Below are 17,860 nucleotides of genomic sequence, written 5' to 3' on the forward strand. Positions count from 1 at the left end.
GTTTTTGTATCCATTCAGCCAGTCTTTGTCTTTTGGTTGGGGCATTCAACCCATTTACGTTTAAGGTAATTATTGATAAGTATGATCCCATTGCCATTTACTTTATTGTTTTGGGTTCGAGTTTATACACCGTTTTTGTGTCTCCTGTCTAGAGAATATCCTTTAGCATTTGTTGGAGAGCTAGTTTGGTGGTGCTGAATTCTTTCAGCTTTTGCTTGTCTGTAAAGCTTTTGATTTCTCCTTCATATTTTAATGAAGATTAAATGAGATCTCATTTAATTTTAATGAGATCCTTTCTGGGTACAGTAATCTGGGCTGTAGATTATTTTCTTTCATCACTTTAAGTATGTCCTGTCATTCCCTCCTGGCCTGAAGAGTTTCTATTGAAAGATCAGCTGTTATCATTATGGGAATCCCCTTGTGTGTTATTTGTTATTTTTCCCTTGCTGCTTTTAATATTTGTTCTTTGTGTTTCATCTTTGTTAATTTGGTTAATATGTGTATTGGGGTGTTTCACCTTCAGTTCAGTTCAGTCTCTCAGTCATGTCCGACTCTTTGCGACCCCATGAATCGCAGCACGCCAGGCCTCTCTGTCCATCACCAACTCCCGGAGTTCACTCAGACTCACGTCCATCAAGTCAGTGATGCCATCCAGCCATCTCATCCTCTGTCATCCCCTTCTCCTCCTGCCCCCAATCCCTCACAGCATCAAAGCCTTGGGATTATCCTATTTGGGACTCTCTGGGTTTCTTGGACTTGGGTGATTATTTCCTTCCCTATTTTAGGGAAGTTTTCAACTATTATCTCCTCAAGTATTTTCTCATGGTCTTTCTTTTTGTCTTCTTCTTCTGGAACCCCTATGATTCGAATGTTGGAGCATTTAATATTGTCCTGGAGATCTCTGAAATTGTCCTCATTTCTTCTAATTCATTTTTCTTTTTTCCTCTCTGATTCATTATTTCTACCATTCCATCTCCTATTTCACTAATCCTATCTTCTGCCTCCGTTATTCTACTATTTGTTGCCTCTAGAGTGTTTTTTATCTCATTTATTGCATTATTCATTATATATTGACTCTTTTTTATTTCTTCTAGGTCCTTGTTAAACCTTTCTTGCATTTTCTCAATCCTTGTCTCCAGGTTATTTATCTGTGATTCCATTTTTTTCAAGATTTTGGATAATTTTCACCATGATTATTCGGAATTCTTTATCAGGTAGATTCCCTATCTCTTCCTCTTTTGTTTGGTTTGGTGGGCATTTATCCTGTTCTTTTACCTGCTGGGTATTCCTCTATCTCTTCATCTTGTTTATATTGCTGAGTTTGGGGTGGCCTTTCTGTATTCTGGCAGTTTGTGGAGTTCTCTTTATTATGGAGTTTCCTCACTGTGGGTGGGATTGTATCAGTGGCTTATCAAGGTTTCTTGGTTAGGAAAGCTTGTGTCGGTGTTCTAGTGGGTGGAGCTGGATTTCTTCTCTCTGGAATGCAATGAAGTATCTAGTAACGAGTTATTAGATGTCAATGGTTTTGGAGTAACTTTGGGCAGCCTGTATATTGAAGCTCAGGGCTGTGTTCCTGTGTTGCTGGAGAATTTGCATGGTATGTCTTGCTCTGGAACTTTTTGGCCCTTGGGTGGTGCTTGGTTTCAGTGTAGGTATGGAGGGGCTTGATTAGCTCCTATCAATTAATGTTCCCTGGAGTCAGGTGTTCTCTGATGTCCTCAGGATTTGGACTTAAGCCTCCTGCTTCTGGTTTTCAGTCTTATTCTTACAGTAGTCTCAAGACTTCTTCTTTACAGCACCGTTGATAAAAACATCTTCTTTTGAAGACAATGGGCTGCTTTTCTGGGTGCGTGATGTCCTCTGCCGGCATTCAGAAGTTGTTTTGTGGAATTTACTCAGTGTTTAAATGGTCTTTTGATAAATTTGTGGGGGAGAAAGTGGTCTCCCCATCCTATTCCTCCGCCATCTTAGGACCCCCTCCCAAGGTGGCAAGATCTTAATAACGATGGAGTTATAAAGTATAAGCATACTGCAAATAGTCATTCACATCTGTACTTACTTTCTGTCAGAATCAGGGACACAAAGGCAACAACAGTGACAAAGATGACACAGGTGACATCTAGATACACAGCAAGCCATCGGGATGTCGTCAAAAGCAGGAACCACGCCTCTGGATTTGTGAATCATAATAAGTGTAATATGTAAAAAGAAAAACCATGTTAGCTGCTTCTCATGAGGGAGAGCATTTTCTCAGTAGAGAAAATTTTACAGAAGATTTTACACAAAGTAGGACAGCAAAGTTACACACTCAAGGAACCTGAAGATTCCAGAAAACTAGGTTTTGATACAAGACAACATATGGGACACACAGGAATCAGTCCAGGGGCTTTGTGGAAAGCATGCACCAAAAAATTCAACCCACGGGTTCTAAACAGAAATTTAATCATATGGAAGAAGATGGAAAAATAGTCTCATTGATGTGTTTCCTGCTGTGCTGGAGCTCAATGTGAGGATCATCTTCTCACAGAGTCTACTGTTCCCAGCTCTCATACAGCAGAGAGCACAGCTCACACTCTGATTCCAGCACCTTCTGCCCTCACTACAGGGCCCTGCCTGTGTCCACTTTCAGGAACCAGTGCTTAAACAACCATCAGCTAACAGGGTCTGCATGTGGCTTTCAAAATCTCCTTTTATCTTCAAAATTCAATAAAGATTAGAGACATAGGCCAAACTTTTATAGACTTGGAAGAAATTCTGAAATTTCTACCTAGAAAAATATCTTTACTGATATAAAAAATACATATCAAGTGGGCAGAAAATCAGGAAATCATTTTCCTTAATCATGTTTGCCACCCTGCACACTCTGAAAACTGAGTTGGCAAACCACAGCTTATGGGCCAAGAATGGCTACCACTTAGTTCCATAAATAAAGTTTTATTGGAACACAGCCACAGCTGTTTGCCAATGTATTACCTTTGCCTGTCTTTGTGCTACAAATGAAAAGTTGAAAAGTTACAGTAGAGACAGCAAAGCACACAAAACCTACAATATTATCTTGCTGTTTGCCAAAAAAAGTTCATTGATACCCCTTCCACCTCCCCACCACCACTCCATCCCCCGCCCAAGTAACAGAAAGCCACAGGGCACCGTGAAGTAAGGACAATGCAAGCCAGGCAGGGGAGAAAAGCAGGGGGTGACAGTGGAAGAGGGGAGGAAGGTGTGGAGGAAGCAGGTGTGTAGAGGGGGGCGTGAGGCAGCACAGAGATTGGTGCTGGCCAGCAAGACCACCTGAGAGGGCGATCAGACCTCAGAAGGCAGCACATCCCATCTTTGAAATCATCTCCAGAAACTTACAGACCTGAGTGCAAATCCTGGTGCGAGTCGAACAGTTCTTGAAACCTCTGTTCGACTTTGTATGCCCGGATGGTCCAGAGTCCCCGGAGAGAAGACACCAAGTGGGAAAATACCGGGCTCCGTGCTGGGGAAGCAGAGACAGACACACAACAGTGACAGTCAGGGAGGCTGGATGCAGGGAAACCACTGCCTCCCGGGCTCTGTGATCACACATCCTGCCAAAGGGCATGCTTGGGGCTTCCTGATGGTCTGCCTGGGGGAGGAAGGAAGATATCCCTTTTGGAAAGAAGCCTCCATGTGACCCTCAAAGTCCTGCCCACAACCTGGAAATGAAAGATTCTCTTTGAATCTGTCTTTGGTCAAACTCAAATCACAGCTACATTTATACAAAGAAACTCTTTTCTAGCTCATTATATCAAGGTTCTTCTCAAACGCACCTCCTTCCAAATTCTCTGGTATCCCTCCAGTTGCAAATTGTTTACTATTTTTTCAAAAAACATTTTGAAGTATAGGTGATTTACAATAATGTTTTAGTTTCTGGTATACACCATAGTGATTCAGTTATATTTTCTGACTATTTTCCATTACAGGTTGTTATGAGATACTGAGTGAAATTCCCTGTGCTTGTTACTTCTCTATAGTATAAACAGTAGTGTGTACCTGTTAATCCCACACTCCTAATTTATTCCTCTCTCCCTTTCCCCATTCACAACCATATTTGTTTTCTACATCGCTGAGTCTGTTTCTGTTTTGTATATAGATTCACTTGTACATTTTTTTAGTTTCCATATATAAGTGAATATTCTCTAGGTCCTTTCATGTTGTTGCAAATGGCAATATTTCATTCTTTTTCATGGCTGAGGAATTATTTTTCATTAATTTTTTCAGTAATTAAAATCTAATTCTCTGCGTGTCCTCAGCACACTGAATTCTGATGAGCTACCTGTGTGCTGTCTCCTCCTGACTAGTAACCCAAGGGCTGGGATAGAGTCGGTACATCCCCCACTGTGGAGCAGAGCCAGACCCAGGACAGGGTGAGACGAGTAAAGGGAGTGGACAGTCTGCCACCTCCCCTGTCCTGGGCCTCTCCCTGCACCTGTGCCAGGAGCCTCTGTGCAGGTCACGGAGCACCTGGCACTGCACCACTCTTGTGCCCACAGGACTGGCACAGCCAAGGGGTCTTTGAACAGTCTTGACTTCTGCTCTGGAAACCTCATGGATATTTGAGGCATTTGGGGGTCACTCTGGCATGTGATACTCACGTTACCCTCTTAAAATCTGACAGTGGGTTTGAGGCTGATGTCACATGACTGGTCATTCACTTCCTGCCATCTTCTCTAAGAGCACACTGACCACGAGCACCAGGGTCAGGCCCCCTCCATCAGGGAACACGTGGGCTGCAGGCTGCTCGACAGGGAGGACCCCTTATGGTTTTCATTGCCCACTGTGAACCACGAATCATGAAAGTCTATAATTTGTTCTCAGGGATAGATGTTGAGTCTGTTACCTCTGTCTGTCATGAGTGGTAACTGTGCTTTATCAACAGGAAATGCTGATATCACTCTATTACTTGTGCATCTCCTAGAGAAGACCTGTTGGCAATATCTCAGTGTTTAGGGGAAGTTAAGGTCACTTATCTTGCAGGAGGCAACAGAGGTTACATGAAATAATGATGAAAAAGAATTGAGGGGGAGAACTCCAAATTATTTTCATGGTGTGACTCCCTAGCACAGTATGTTAATGCCTGCCTGGGTGACAGTTCAGCCAATACCAATGTATACCTGGGCACTGCAGGTGTGTGTGGTGGAAGGGCAGGGGTAAAAACGGGCAAAGATACAAACCTCCTCTTGTGTTTAGTGTCCCTGGTTCTACAAGGAAGGAAGCAGCAGGCTTCCTCCTGTAAGACGCTGGGGCTCAGAGTGGGTGGGAAGCCCTGGGCCGGGGGAGGACACCCTGGGCTGGGGGCCAGCTGACCATCCACTCAGCCCTGGGGCTCTTTCCACCTGGAATCTGACCAGGAACCTTAAGCGTGAGGGGCCCTCACCTGTGAAACTGCTTTAAGGAAGAAAGTCTTCTGTAAACCGGGGCATGGTCTAACATTCCTCCCATATGTAATTCACACAAAGAGCCTCCAGTGACTTGCTGGTGCTTCTGACCATCCAGGTACATGCCTGTGGTATTACTTCAGCATCCACCCCATTCTCTCTGTTCGTTATGTTGAGTAACTTTTAAGCACTTATTTATTTTAGTTTCCTTTAATATTTAACTTGGTGGCTTCCCTGTTAGTTCAGTTGGTAAAGAATCCACCTGCAATGCGGGAGACCTGGGTTTGATCCCTAGGTTGGGAAGATTCCCTGAAGAAGGGAATGGCTACCCATTCCAGTATTCTGGCCTGGAGAATTTCATGGACTATATAGTCCATGGGGTGACAAAGAGTTGAACACGAATGAGCAACTTTCACTTCACTTCACCTCCTTTAATTTTGCACTTTTAAGACAGCATCATGAACACAGACTGAGCTCCTGCTCCAAATAAAAGAGGCTGGGAGCTCTGTTCAGCCCTTTTCAGCAGCCAGCAGGTGTCCCAAACCACCCCCCCAGAATTCATCAGTCTGGACACCGGGTGCTCACCGGTGCACGGGTGCAGGGGTGCTGCAGGGATGATGCAGGTGAATTCTGGGGCCCATCACCCTCTCAGGAGGACGCCAAGAGTCCAGCTCCAAAGAGCATATCCTGCTGCTAAGTCACTTCAGTCGTGTCCGACTCTGTGCGACCCCATCGATGGCAGCCCACCAGGCTCCCCCATCCCTGGGATTCTCCAGGCAAGAACACTGGAGTGGGTTGCCATTTCCTTCTCCAATGCATGAAAGTGAAAAGTGAAAGTGAAGTCATTCAGTCGTATCCGACTCTTAACGACCCCATGGACTACAGCCTACCAGGCTCCTCCATCCATGGGATTTGCCAGGCAAGAGTACTGGAGTGGGGTGCCATTGCCTTCTATAGAACTCACTAAAACCAGACTCTCATTTCAAGACCAAATGTTGTGATAACAACACTATTCATCGCAGACAAAGCTTCTGAGGAGGAAGTAGACCTGACTGTTCACCCAGGGAGATCCTGGAGTGAACTTTTCAGTGTGACCTCCCTCATCTGATTCCTTCATCAGGAGATCAAAACTGCAGGCGATTCTCCCCAGCAGGGATGGAGGGCGGGGTTGACTTTAGAAACAGGTGTCATCTCAGCCTTGAACACCAAGGAACCCAAACACCCCATCACCTACCTCACCTCATGTCCAAGAGTGACAAGCTGGGGGAATCTGGACCCATGGAAATCCATCCTGTTTCTCTCAAACCCCACTAGGCCTGAGCAGGATGCCAGAATGAGTGAACTGGAGGGTCTGCCCAGAAAATTAACTAGTACAGGGGAGAGGGGATGTCAAGGCTCTGGTATTACCTTGCCGAGTGTAACACTCTTTTCTCACAGACTCAGCTCCCTGTCTTGAAACAGACTGTGTAACAGCCATGACATCAGTCACAGACACATGTAACCTTACGGTTCACATGATTGAGAGTTGTATCTCCACTTTCCTGAGGACACTTCAGAACACTGCCCACCAGGACTTCTGATCTTCCCTGGAAGCAGGAGGACAAGGAACCTCATGCAAGGACCCTGGGCTGACAGCCTTGCTGCAAGTTATCATTCATACCATGTGAGACCTGCTGGTTATTACTGTGTTCTTAATTCCCTGATGTTCAAGGTTCTGGTGCATTTGGTCATGGCCAGCAAGCATTTTGCAAGCATCAACTCAAGCAATCCTCATGAGAACACCAAAGGCTGAGGGATTAAAAGCACTCACTGCCCAAGATTCAGTATATTTACCCACCTAAGTGGTAGAGCAGGTGACAGACCTAACTGTCTTATTCCCAAGGCTGTGCTCTTTAATCACAGCCAAAATGTCTCAGAGAGAGAATAATCAGGGTTAAGGATTTCCTTGTATGACTACATGCATTTTTCTCCAGACTTTGTTATTTGTGTCAGCTAAAATCCAATAGCCTTCACCATTTACTTCACTTCTTATTAAGCGAAGTGGTTGAAAAAAAAAAAAAAAGCCTTTGGGAATCTGTCATGAGAACCCCTTAAAACAGCAGACTTGAGGATCCATAGCCTGAATACACATAGCACACATGCTAATCCTTCCTTATCAATGCCCATGGCAGACATTTCTAGTTGATTATAGCACCGTTTCAGACCACATTTGGATAGTGCTTCATCATTCTCTGCTGGGAGCCAGCATGAGGAACTCCGCCCATGGCAAAGGTCATGAGGAAGAAGGCTCGACATATGCAAAGGTGGGATCGAGACTCAGGAGTCCCCTGGAAATTCTCGAGCATCTACCCCCAAAACCAGAGTCTGCCTACTTTACTACTTTGTGCTCTCACCTACACCTCTGACTTTATGGGGAGCTGTCCCCCACCACCTCTTTCAGAGAAGGAGTTAACTTAGAGCTCCAGTTAATAAAAATTCTTGGGTGTGACAAGAGTGTCTCAACCTACAAACTCCTCTGAAGGTTCTCTAGCCTGCCTGAGGCTTGTCGGGCCACATGTGATTGTTCACAGCCTCCCAACCGTGAGAGGCACGAGATGCTTTAAACCTTCTAAAAACAGGTTCTTTAGAGAAATTAGAAAACTATTAGTATAGTATAGTGGGCTGATTAGAAATTGTACTGGTGAAGGGTTTTTTCATTTGTTGAGCCAATGTTTGCTGTTAAGTCTCCACATCTCCTGCCCTTATACACATTGATGAATATATAGAATAAATAAGTATTAACCCTTGATATTAATGACGTTAGACCTCCGGCTAAGCAAATTCTTTCCTTAATTAAAACCCACTGCACCCTCACCCTATAGGAATGTAACTTTATCTGGTACCTTCGGAAGGTGGCGTCTGTTTTAAGAATAATCATCCGTGGAGAAATAAGTGTTCTGGTTGACTGACCGCTGTCACAAGGAGAGGGTCATAAATTGTTAGCAGGCCCCCTGGCCAGAAGATGATGTAACACCCCTAAGACCTTTGTATGAAGCACCTGATTTTGATAGAAGTCAGGACTGCTGACCCCACGTGACTTTTGTATTACATCTCTGTGTATAAAAAGCGGACCCTGGAAAATAAAGAATGGGATCAGTTCCTCGAAAGACTGATCTCCTCATGTCATTCTTTCTTTCACCTTCTGGCTGAATTCCCATCTGGAGCGCAGAGGCCCGCCAAGCCTACTAATTATGCCTGGGCTTCTAAGATCTGACGGAGGAGGCCTCAGTGTCTCCTCTCCCTCGGGAGAATGGGAAGATGCCTGTGGCCTACATGGGTGGTGCAAACTTCTTGTCTTGAAGTTTTATTGGTTTTCCACGTAAACCAAGTTATTCAGCCTCTTTTCTCCACTGAATTTTCTCGCTGAGCTATCCTTATTCTATTACTCTTTATATCTCTAATTAATATTTAATTAAAGCTATTGCATCCAGTTAGCCGAAGCCATCTCCCCTTCGAATTCCCTGGATTCCCCGGGGCTGGACCCTGGCAATTCTCACTCTACCGAATGCATCAAATTGCCTAGAAAAGGGCAAGAAAACACCATTCTAATTTTATTTACTTCTCTGTGATTAGTATTATCTCTCACTGTTGCAGCCTCTGGGTGGAAATAAATCCCAATATTCCACAGGGATGGAGCCAAAGTTCTCAGACTCTGGAGATCGACATTGAGAAAATCCTATACGACTTCTTAAAAAAAACCTCACAAGGTGCCCTTCTCCCCACACCCCTATGGATGGGAAGTGACTCTTCCCCAGGCAGAGATCTCTGTAAAGTGTTCCTTCTGGAACAACCTTTCTTTGAATGTACCAGAGATCTGCTTTCCAACAAGACTATTGAATGACTCCATTTCATGGACAACCTCAAATCATAAAACGTCTGAAGCCTTGTCTACACAGAAGACTGGATGGAGCTCATCACGTCCTCTTCTGCCTCCCCAGGTCCCACCATCCTACCAAGTCACATCAGCAGAACGTCCCACACACCTGGACTCTACTGCTCCCCATCCACCCAAACATCTCACAAAACCAGATCCCATGGGAGGTCAACTTGTTCTCTTGATGAGTGAAAACTTTTTCTACAGCGTTTATAAAAGTGCCACCTTCTATCCCTTACCTAAACACCTAGGATAAATATATCTTAAAAGTTTTTATTATTAAAGACATGCAAATGCCACACACACACAAAAAAAAACTTCCTTGTCTTGAAGAACTTAGATTTTTTTTCAACTTAGTAGATATGAAGAACCATGGGATTAATATGCTTCTATTCTTGGCTTGGTTTCTAGAAATTCAAGTTGGTATTAACTTGTAATAACTATCCATGGTTGTGGTTTCTGATACAAATATCTTCCTTCCTTGCTTTTTGTATATTGTTGCTATATTTTTTTTTAAGTAACAATTCTAGTTTCCTTGTGATTTTTTGTCTTAATTTTGATTAAATATTGATTAAATATGTTTGTGCATTAATAGTGAGATAAGCTCTGAATTATTTCATCCTCTCTGATTACCTGAAGAATAGAATACTTAATCATAAAATATGTTCTCCATTATTTTGAAATTAGAAGTTGAATGGACTAACAGACTAAATGCTGACTGAATGGGTTTTCCCTCTCCCATTCCCTCCTAAGGGAATTATTTTCTGTTGTTAATATATAAAGAGCCTTGGGGAGGCAGAACCACAAACAGTGTGGCATTACCCTAAATGATAAAGAGCAAACTTGAAAATAACAGGGCTTATCTTTTCAAAGCATTTAACAACTGCAGTTTAATTGCCATCTTTGAATATGCAAAAGGATATACTTTTCAAATATATCACTTCTGACATATATTTCCTATCTCCTTCATTTTCCTAATCTTTTCTTCCCTTGTCATTTCTGGTAATTTCAGCAGAAGAAAAATCTTCTGTTTTCCTTCTACATGAGTTACACCATGATAAAGTACTTTATCTTTTAGAAAATATTTTTTTAGAGGCTCCTCTGCTAGAAAGTGTGTCATAAACAAGACAGAATGGCTTCTGTCCTCATGGGATTAATTCATCCTCCTTCTGCTAAAATGCAAAGCTACAGCTGACCCACCACCAGCTCCAAGTGCCTTAAGGGACACACTGAGTCATATTATCTTGGGGAGAAATGCCAGAAGACAGAATATGCAGGATTTCAAGGTATGGTTAATTACAGTATAAATGGAAGCCCGCCTGTGTTGCCATCCCAACCTGAGAGCCCCAGTACTCACTTGTACATTCCAGGCGTCTAACATTTCGTGATGTCTCTAAGAAATATCGCAGAAGAACAAAGAAAATGATGCCAAGGGGAATCACAGGTATCACAATCCAAGGAATCACTGCCACCATCACGATCACCACACCAATCACAAGAAGAAATGTCTGAAATAGCAAAAATAGATACAGAGGACTCCTTATCAAGTATATTTTCAAAGATAAATATTAATGGGTTGTTCTGTTAGGATTAAACTCCTTTCCTCAAAAGATATGTTGGAATGGTAAAGAATGCTTTTCCATCCAAAGAAATAAAATTATAGGTAATCCTCATGATATTTATTGTGTGCCATGATACTTATTGTGTATATATTATCAGTGTGTCAAATACACTGAAAAGACTTTCTTAGTTCAGTTCAGTTCAGTCGCTCAGTCATGTCCGACTCTTTGCGACCCCATGAATCACAGCATGCCAGGCCTCCCTGACCATCACCAACTCCCAGAGTTCACACAAACTCATGTCCATTGAGTTGGTGATTCCATCCAGCCATCTCATCCTATGGCGTCGCCTTCTCATCCTGCCCCCAATCCCTCCCAGCATCAGAGACTTTTCCAATCAGTCAACTCTTCACGTAAGGTGGCCAAAGTACTGGAGTTTCAGCTTAAGCATCATTCCTTCCAAAGAAATCCCAGGGCTGATCTCCTTCAGAATGGACTGGTTGGATCTCCATGCAGTCCAAGGGACTCTCAAGAGTCTTCTCCAACACCACAGTTCAAAAGCATCAATTCTTCAGTGTTGAGCTTTCTTCACAGTCCAACTCTCACATCCATACATGACCACAGGAAAAACCATAGCCTTGACTAGACAGACCTTTCTTGGCAAAGTAATATTTCTGCTTTTGAGTACGCCATCTAGGTTGGTCATAACTTTCCTTCCAAGGAGTAAGCGTCTTTTAATTTCATGGCTGCAATCACCATCTGCAATGATTTTGGAGCCCCAAAAAATAAAGTCTGACACTGTTTCCCCATCTATTTCCCATGAAGTGATGGCACCAGATGCCATGATCTTCGTTTTCTGAATGTTGAGCTTTAAGCCAACTTTTCACTCTCCTCTTTTACTTTCGTCAAGAGGCTTTTTAGGTCCTCTTCACTTTCTGCCATAAGGGTGGTGTCATCTGCATATCTGAGTTTATCGATATTTCTCCTGGCAATCTTGATTCCAGCTTGTGCTTTTTTCAGCCCAGCATTTCTTATGATGTACTCTGCATATAAGTTAAATAAGCAGGGTGACAATATACAGCTTTGACGTACTACTTTTCCTATTTGGAACCAGTCTGTTGTTCCATGTCCAGTTCTAACTGTTGCTTCCTGACCTGCATATAGTTTTCTCTTTCTCTAGAGGCAGGTCAGGTGGTCTGGTATTCCCATCTCTTTCAGAATTTTCCACAGTTTATTGTGGTCTACACAGTCAAAGGCTTTGGCATAGTCAATAAAGCAGAAATAGATGTTTTTCTGGAACTCTCTTGCTTTTTCGATGATCCAGCAGATGTTGGCAATTTGATCTCTGGTTCCTCTGCCTTTTCTAAAGCCAGCATGAACATTTGGAAGTTGACGGTTCACGTACTGCTGAAGCCTAGCTTGGAGAATTCTGAGCATTACTTTACTAGCGTGTGAGATGAGTGTAACTGTGTGGTAGTTTGAGCATTCTTTAGCATTGCCTTTCTTTGGGATTGGAATGAATCTTTTCCAGTCCTGTGGCCACTGCTGAGTTTTCCAAATTTGCTGGCATATTGAGTGCAGCACTTTCACAGCGTCATCTTTCAGGATTTGAAATAGCTCAACTGAATTCCATCACCTCCACTAGCTTTGTTCATAGTGATGCTTCCTAAGGCCCAGTTTACTTTGGACTCCAGGATGTCTGGCTCTAGGTGAGTGATCACATCATCGTGATTATCTTGGTCGTGGAGATCTTTTTAGTACAGTCCTTCTGTGTATTTTTGCCACCTCTTCTTAATATCTTCTGCTCCTGTTAGGTCCCTACCATTTCTGTCCTTTATTGCCCCTCACCTTAGCCATACTGAGTAATAGTATTATCACATTCTACAGACGGAGATACATGAGGCACAGGGAGAGAACAAGCAACTTGATAGAGACTGCAAAGCATTATCCAAGGAGCTGGAGAGCCCAATTTATGAGCCATTATGATAGATTTAAACTTGCTTTCAACATAACATATAGCGAACTTTTTACCACTGTGACAATAACTATGTAAAATGTCCATTTCAGAGGCTGATTATAATAACAGCAGATACCATTAACCAGGTAGTTACTGTATGCAAGCTGCTGTGCTAAGAGTCCCAAGTACTTTCACTTAATCATCACCTCATTTCATGGGGTGATTTCATTTTGGGAAATGAGCTGGTTCTAAAAACATAGCAAGTAGAATAGAAACTGAAGTCACTGGATGATGCTGATACAGGTGTCCATCTTTATCTGGGAACTATGATTATTATGGTATATAGCTTCAGGTAATAGGAATTCATTCAACATTTAGTATGAACTTTTTTTTTTTTTTTTTTTTTTTTTTAGGATTCGAAGAAGACACTGAAGACAGAATTTCACAGGCCGGTTTACCAAACAGAACCAGTGGCATGAATAATCTGAAGATATTAAATACAGGTGATGGAAAGTCAAACAAAATGGAGGTGAGCTGGGAAAGTTGAGATACTTGTCTGGGTTCACATCAGTTGTTCTGAGTCCTCTCAGCAACTGCACCTGCATCGTATGCTTACCAGCCCAGGGCACAGAGACAATGATCTATAGCAAGAAACAAGTTGAGCCACAAGCAAGTGACCCAAGTCTTGATGCCTCAAGATATAAGGAAAATCATTATGTTAATATGTTCATAACCCATTTGGAGTTTACCATTTAAAAATTCTATCTGAAGTCTACGAAGCCATATGAATAAATGAAAGAACATTCTTGGATTAACTCTTTCTTTTGAGAGTACATGGTGACTTTTCACAATTCAGAATAATTATTTAGTTTGCAGAGCATAACAACCTATACCTAGAGTGAAAATTCATTAGCCCAGTATTGTGCTGAGATACAGTTTAAAGTAAATCTTCTTGAATATTAACGGGGAGGGTAAAACTCTACACCTACTCTCAATCTCAGTAAAAACTAGGATATACCAAAAACATAACATGTTATTGGTGGTGGAAATTAAATGAGACAATGCATAAAATGACTTATCAGTTTGTGCATAAAAAACAGACACTCTAACTCCATTACTACCACCCTTCAGTGTGCTCTGAATGCCAGAGCCAGGAGCATGGATGATGAACTAGTAGATTTATGGGTACAAAGAATCTTAAGAATCTCATGACAGTAGATTCTAAGAGGCCACTCATTCTCAACATTAGAATAGCTTAGGCCTACTGAAGGACATATCAGAGCAGTTGCTATTTTTCCTAGATGTGGTGATGATGCAAAATGTACCAAAGTGATTGTGGTTTTTCTCTGATCATGGTGAAAACTGTATCTGAGGTCTATTTTACTTGAAGATGCATTTTTTAAAAATAGACCAATAAACCTCATGCCTATTACAATTTCTGTCCTCTTTGTATTTTCTTCTCAACTCTAGGCTTTCCAAAGATTGATAATCTTAGGGATATGGAAGCAAGTCAACATTTTTTGAGATGTTTCTTTTCTCATTCCATATCCTCTCTCTGTTTCAAGCTTTGCTTTTTCTTGGTGAAGACTTACTGTTATCAACAGCTGAGTGTTTCTGGGAGACTAAGTGAAAAAGTGGTGGACATTTGAATCAAAAACATCAAATCAGATTCTTCAGTACTTTCCAAAGAGAAGATCAATTTAACATTTTCTATTTCATGCACTATGAACTGGTATATTCATATCAATGGAAGTACAAAAGCTAGATTGTGTACACTAGTGACCTCAGGAATTCAATTGTGTCCACTCCAGGCCAGCATTCTTGGTGCAAGAAAGGTTAGGACATCAGGATGACTAAGACAGAGGTTAGGATGTCAGGCTTACTAAGACAGAGGACCTGTCACCTATGGAAGGAAGCCTAAAGAGCACCTTTCATCCTCAGAAAGGACGCTGTCCTGTGAGTAGCTTTTTCTGACAACCACACTGGCATCTATATGAATTGTAAATGAAGTATATACAAAAGCAGTAAAGGAAAAGAAAATAATGCTTGTGAAAAATGTTTATGGTTTTGTTAAAAACCTGTCCAATCAAAAAATTTGAAAAACAAGACACTGCTTTCTTGCTAGTGCCCATGGCAAATTTTCTCATGATAGTGAAGAAATTCCACAATTCTCAAGATCTAGCTGATAACCAAAAGAAATGGTGGTTATCCCACTTCCCAAAGACCAAAACCACGTAACATTTCACTAGGCTTGCCATGTGTCCCTCATCTCAAGTATTTCACAAGCTTTATTTAGTTTCATTCCATTGAATCTGAGTAGGAGGAATGATTCTCTCCATTTACAAAGAAGGAAATTCATGCTCAAAGAGGTTTACTGACTTGCCCAAAGTCAAGTAATTCAGTCATTTTGACCCCAACCCTGTTCTTTTCATTTCTGCCTGATACTGTATCCCATAGAGGGATAAAATAGATAAAATTCACATTAAAAATTAATATATAGATACACTCCTGTATACATTTTCTAAGTTTGTAGGGTTTCTTGGGGTCATGTCTGGTCTTTCCCATGATGAAACCAGTTCTAGAATCTCAGCTAACCAGGGAATAACAACCTACTCAGCTCATAGACTGATGAATAAAAGGTCTTAAAAGTGCTCTCTAATAGAACACACTAACATGCCAATTTAAGAATTATTCTTCAAATTTAAAAAAAAAAATGAACTTTCATTAAAAAAAGGAAAGAAAGAAAGTTCTAATCCAAGAAAGCAAAATAAGTTGAGAAGAAAACTCCAATGTAATTTCAGTAAATACTTAAACCCCAAAGACACAAAATGAGGCTGAGTAGTTTAAATACTTAACATCTGCATTTGGATGGTGTAAAAACCATTAAAATTTCACCAAAAAGTCTCTACCTATAGAATTAACACAATATTCTAATGCTGCAGATTTAAACATACTGCTTTCACAAGCACAGTTTGAAATACAAAGCCCTGTTTATCCTCTTGGCATTTAACTTCCAAACTGCTTACAAGTCCTTTAGCAATTCCTAAGTATCTACCTACATCTTAGTTTAAATTAATTCCAAGGGATTTTGTTCCTGCTAGTCTCTGTGAAGCTTGTGCCAAAGAACATGTTTTCTACAAACATCACTAAAAATTTATCCTTTTTATTTTATGCAAATAAATATGCCATCCATACTTTTGGCTCACTCCATTTTTATCTGAATTCTTTCTTGCTTGCTATCATGCTTACATTAAACACAATGTGAAATATATATTTAATCACTTAATCAGTAGACAGTATTTTTATGATCTGTTTACAGTAATAAAAAATAAAGTCAGGATCACTAAGGTTGATAGTAGGAGAAGGCAATGGCACCCCACTCCAGTACTCTTGCCTGGAAAATCCATGGATGGAGGAGCCTGGTAGGCTGAAGTCCATGGGATCACTAAAAGAATTTCTGAGCTTTTAATTCTGTGTTAGACTCTTCTTAAAAATGCTGTTTTAAGCTGTGGTAAGTATAAATCATCCAGATTGCATGAAATTCTTACTGATTTTGTAAAATATATAAATTAATTGAAATAAACAAAGCAAGACTCACTTCTTGGCAAGAAGACAAGGTAAGATTTCCTTGTGATGCAGAGAGGAAAAATGACACTACATGAGAGTTCCTTATTAGTTATCTATCTTATATGTAGTAGTTTGTATATATCACTTGCAATCTCTCAACTAGATCAATCTTAAAATTTTTCTTAAAATAGTATATTAAACTAAAGTATGTAGAAGAATGGAAATAAGAAAAAAGTAGACATGAATGAAATAGAAAACTATCTTCTAAGCAGAAAAATCAACACCCACACATGGTTCTTGAAAGCAGTATTAAATGTCAAAAAAAAAAAAAAAGAGAGAGAGAGTGAAATTACCATTCACATGAACTAAAAGAGAATAATGCAAGAGATACCATGGGCATAAAAATAGGATATAATAAACTTTGTGCTGATAAATTTTAAAATTTTTAATGGAAAGGACAAATGTCTTGAAAAGTGACATACAAAGACTGACATAATAATGTATGAAATCTGAATAATTCCATACTGATTTACAATTTGAACCCATAATTTTGAAATTTCCCACAGAAAAGACTTTTTAGGCCCAGAAGTCTTCACAAATACATTGCGCAAAAAAGTTTTACCAAACTCTTTCAAGGGAATTTGAGTCCAGTACTATCATGATATAAAAACCAGACAAACATTAAAAGAGAGAAAAATTACAAACCAAATTGTCTTAAGAACATTAAAGAACATACCAATAAATGAATATAACAATATAAAAAAGGTGATAATTCCATAATCAAACTTGGCTGTCAAGCCCCAAACCCACAGGGCCGGCTATTGCAAAGGACAGGCTGAAAGTCTTGGGCAGGAGTTGATGCTGTTGTCCACAGGCAGAATTTCTTTTTTCTTTAGGGAAGGCTTAGCTCTTAAGGCCTTTCAACTGACTGATTGTCAGTGAACTGTGCCCACCCAGACTATTTAGGATAATCATCCTTACTTAAAATTAATTGATTATGGACTTCTATCACATCTACAAAATACCTATATGGAAAAAGAAAGATTACTTCTTGAGTCAATAAATATGGATATTAGTCTGGCCAGGTGACACTTAAAACCAACCATCACACAATGGAAATATTTCCCACATATTTTATAAGGACTATATAGTTCTGATACCAAAAGCTGAAAAAATATTTCAAGAAAAGACCAATATCATTCATGAACAACAGATACAAAAATCTTAACTAAATATTAGCAAATTATATATAGTGATACATTAAATAAAGATGCTATATCATGACCAAATGGAGTTTATTCTAGGAATGTAAGTTTAACCTTCAAAACCAATCATTATAATTCACATTAAAAGAGTAAATATAAATAACCTTGTGATTATCTGAAGACATGAAAAAAAAAAGTTTTATCCAAATTCAACATCTATTCTTGATTTTTTTTATAAAGTAATTGTTATATCTTCTTCT

At 40.5% G+C, this 17,860-nt stretch overlaps 1 protein-coding gene across 1 annotated transcript in view; it reads right to left on the minus strand.

Annotated features, from left to right (window-relative positions):
* The window catches only part of LOC113902491 (multidrug resistance-associated protein 4-like), a 227,084-nt gene that overhangs the window by 79,235 nt on the left and 129,989 nt on the right, over positions 1 to 17,860 (minus strand). Inside the window, exons 21-23 of the mRNA XM_027557826.1 lie at positions 10,670 to 10,820; positions 3,359 to 3,478; positions 2,060 to 2,170 (exon numbers count right to left, since the gene is read on the minus strand). Coding sequence (XP_027413627.1) covers positions 2,060 to 2,170; positions 3,359 to 3,478; positions 10,670 to 10,820 — 382 coding nt within the window. The remainder of the gene's footprint in view (positions 1 to 2,059; positions 2,171 to 3,358; positions 3,479 to 10,669; positions 10,821 to 17,860) is intronic.

The sequence above is a fragment of the Bos indicus x Bos taurus genome, chromosome 12, assembly GCF_003369695.1.
Source record: "Bos indicus x Bos taurus breed Angus x Brahman F1 hybrid chromosome 12, Bos_hybrid_MaternalHap_v2.0, whole genome shotgun sequence".
In the NCBI taxonomy this organism is placed as follows: domain Eukaryota; kingdom Metazoa; phylum Chordata; class Mammalia; order Artiodactyla; family Bovidae; genus Bos; species Bos indicus x Bos taurus.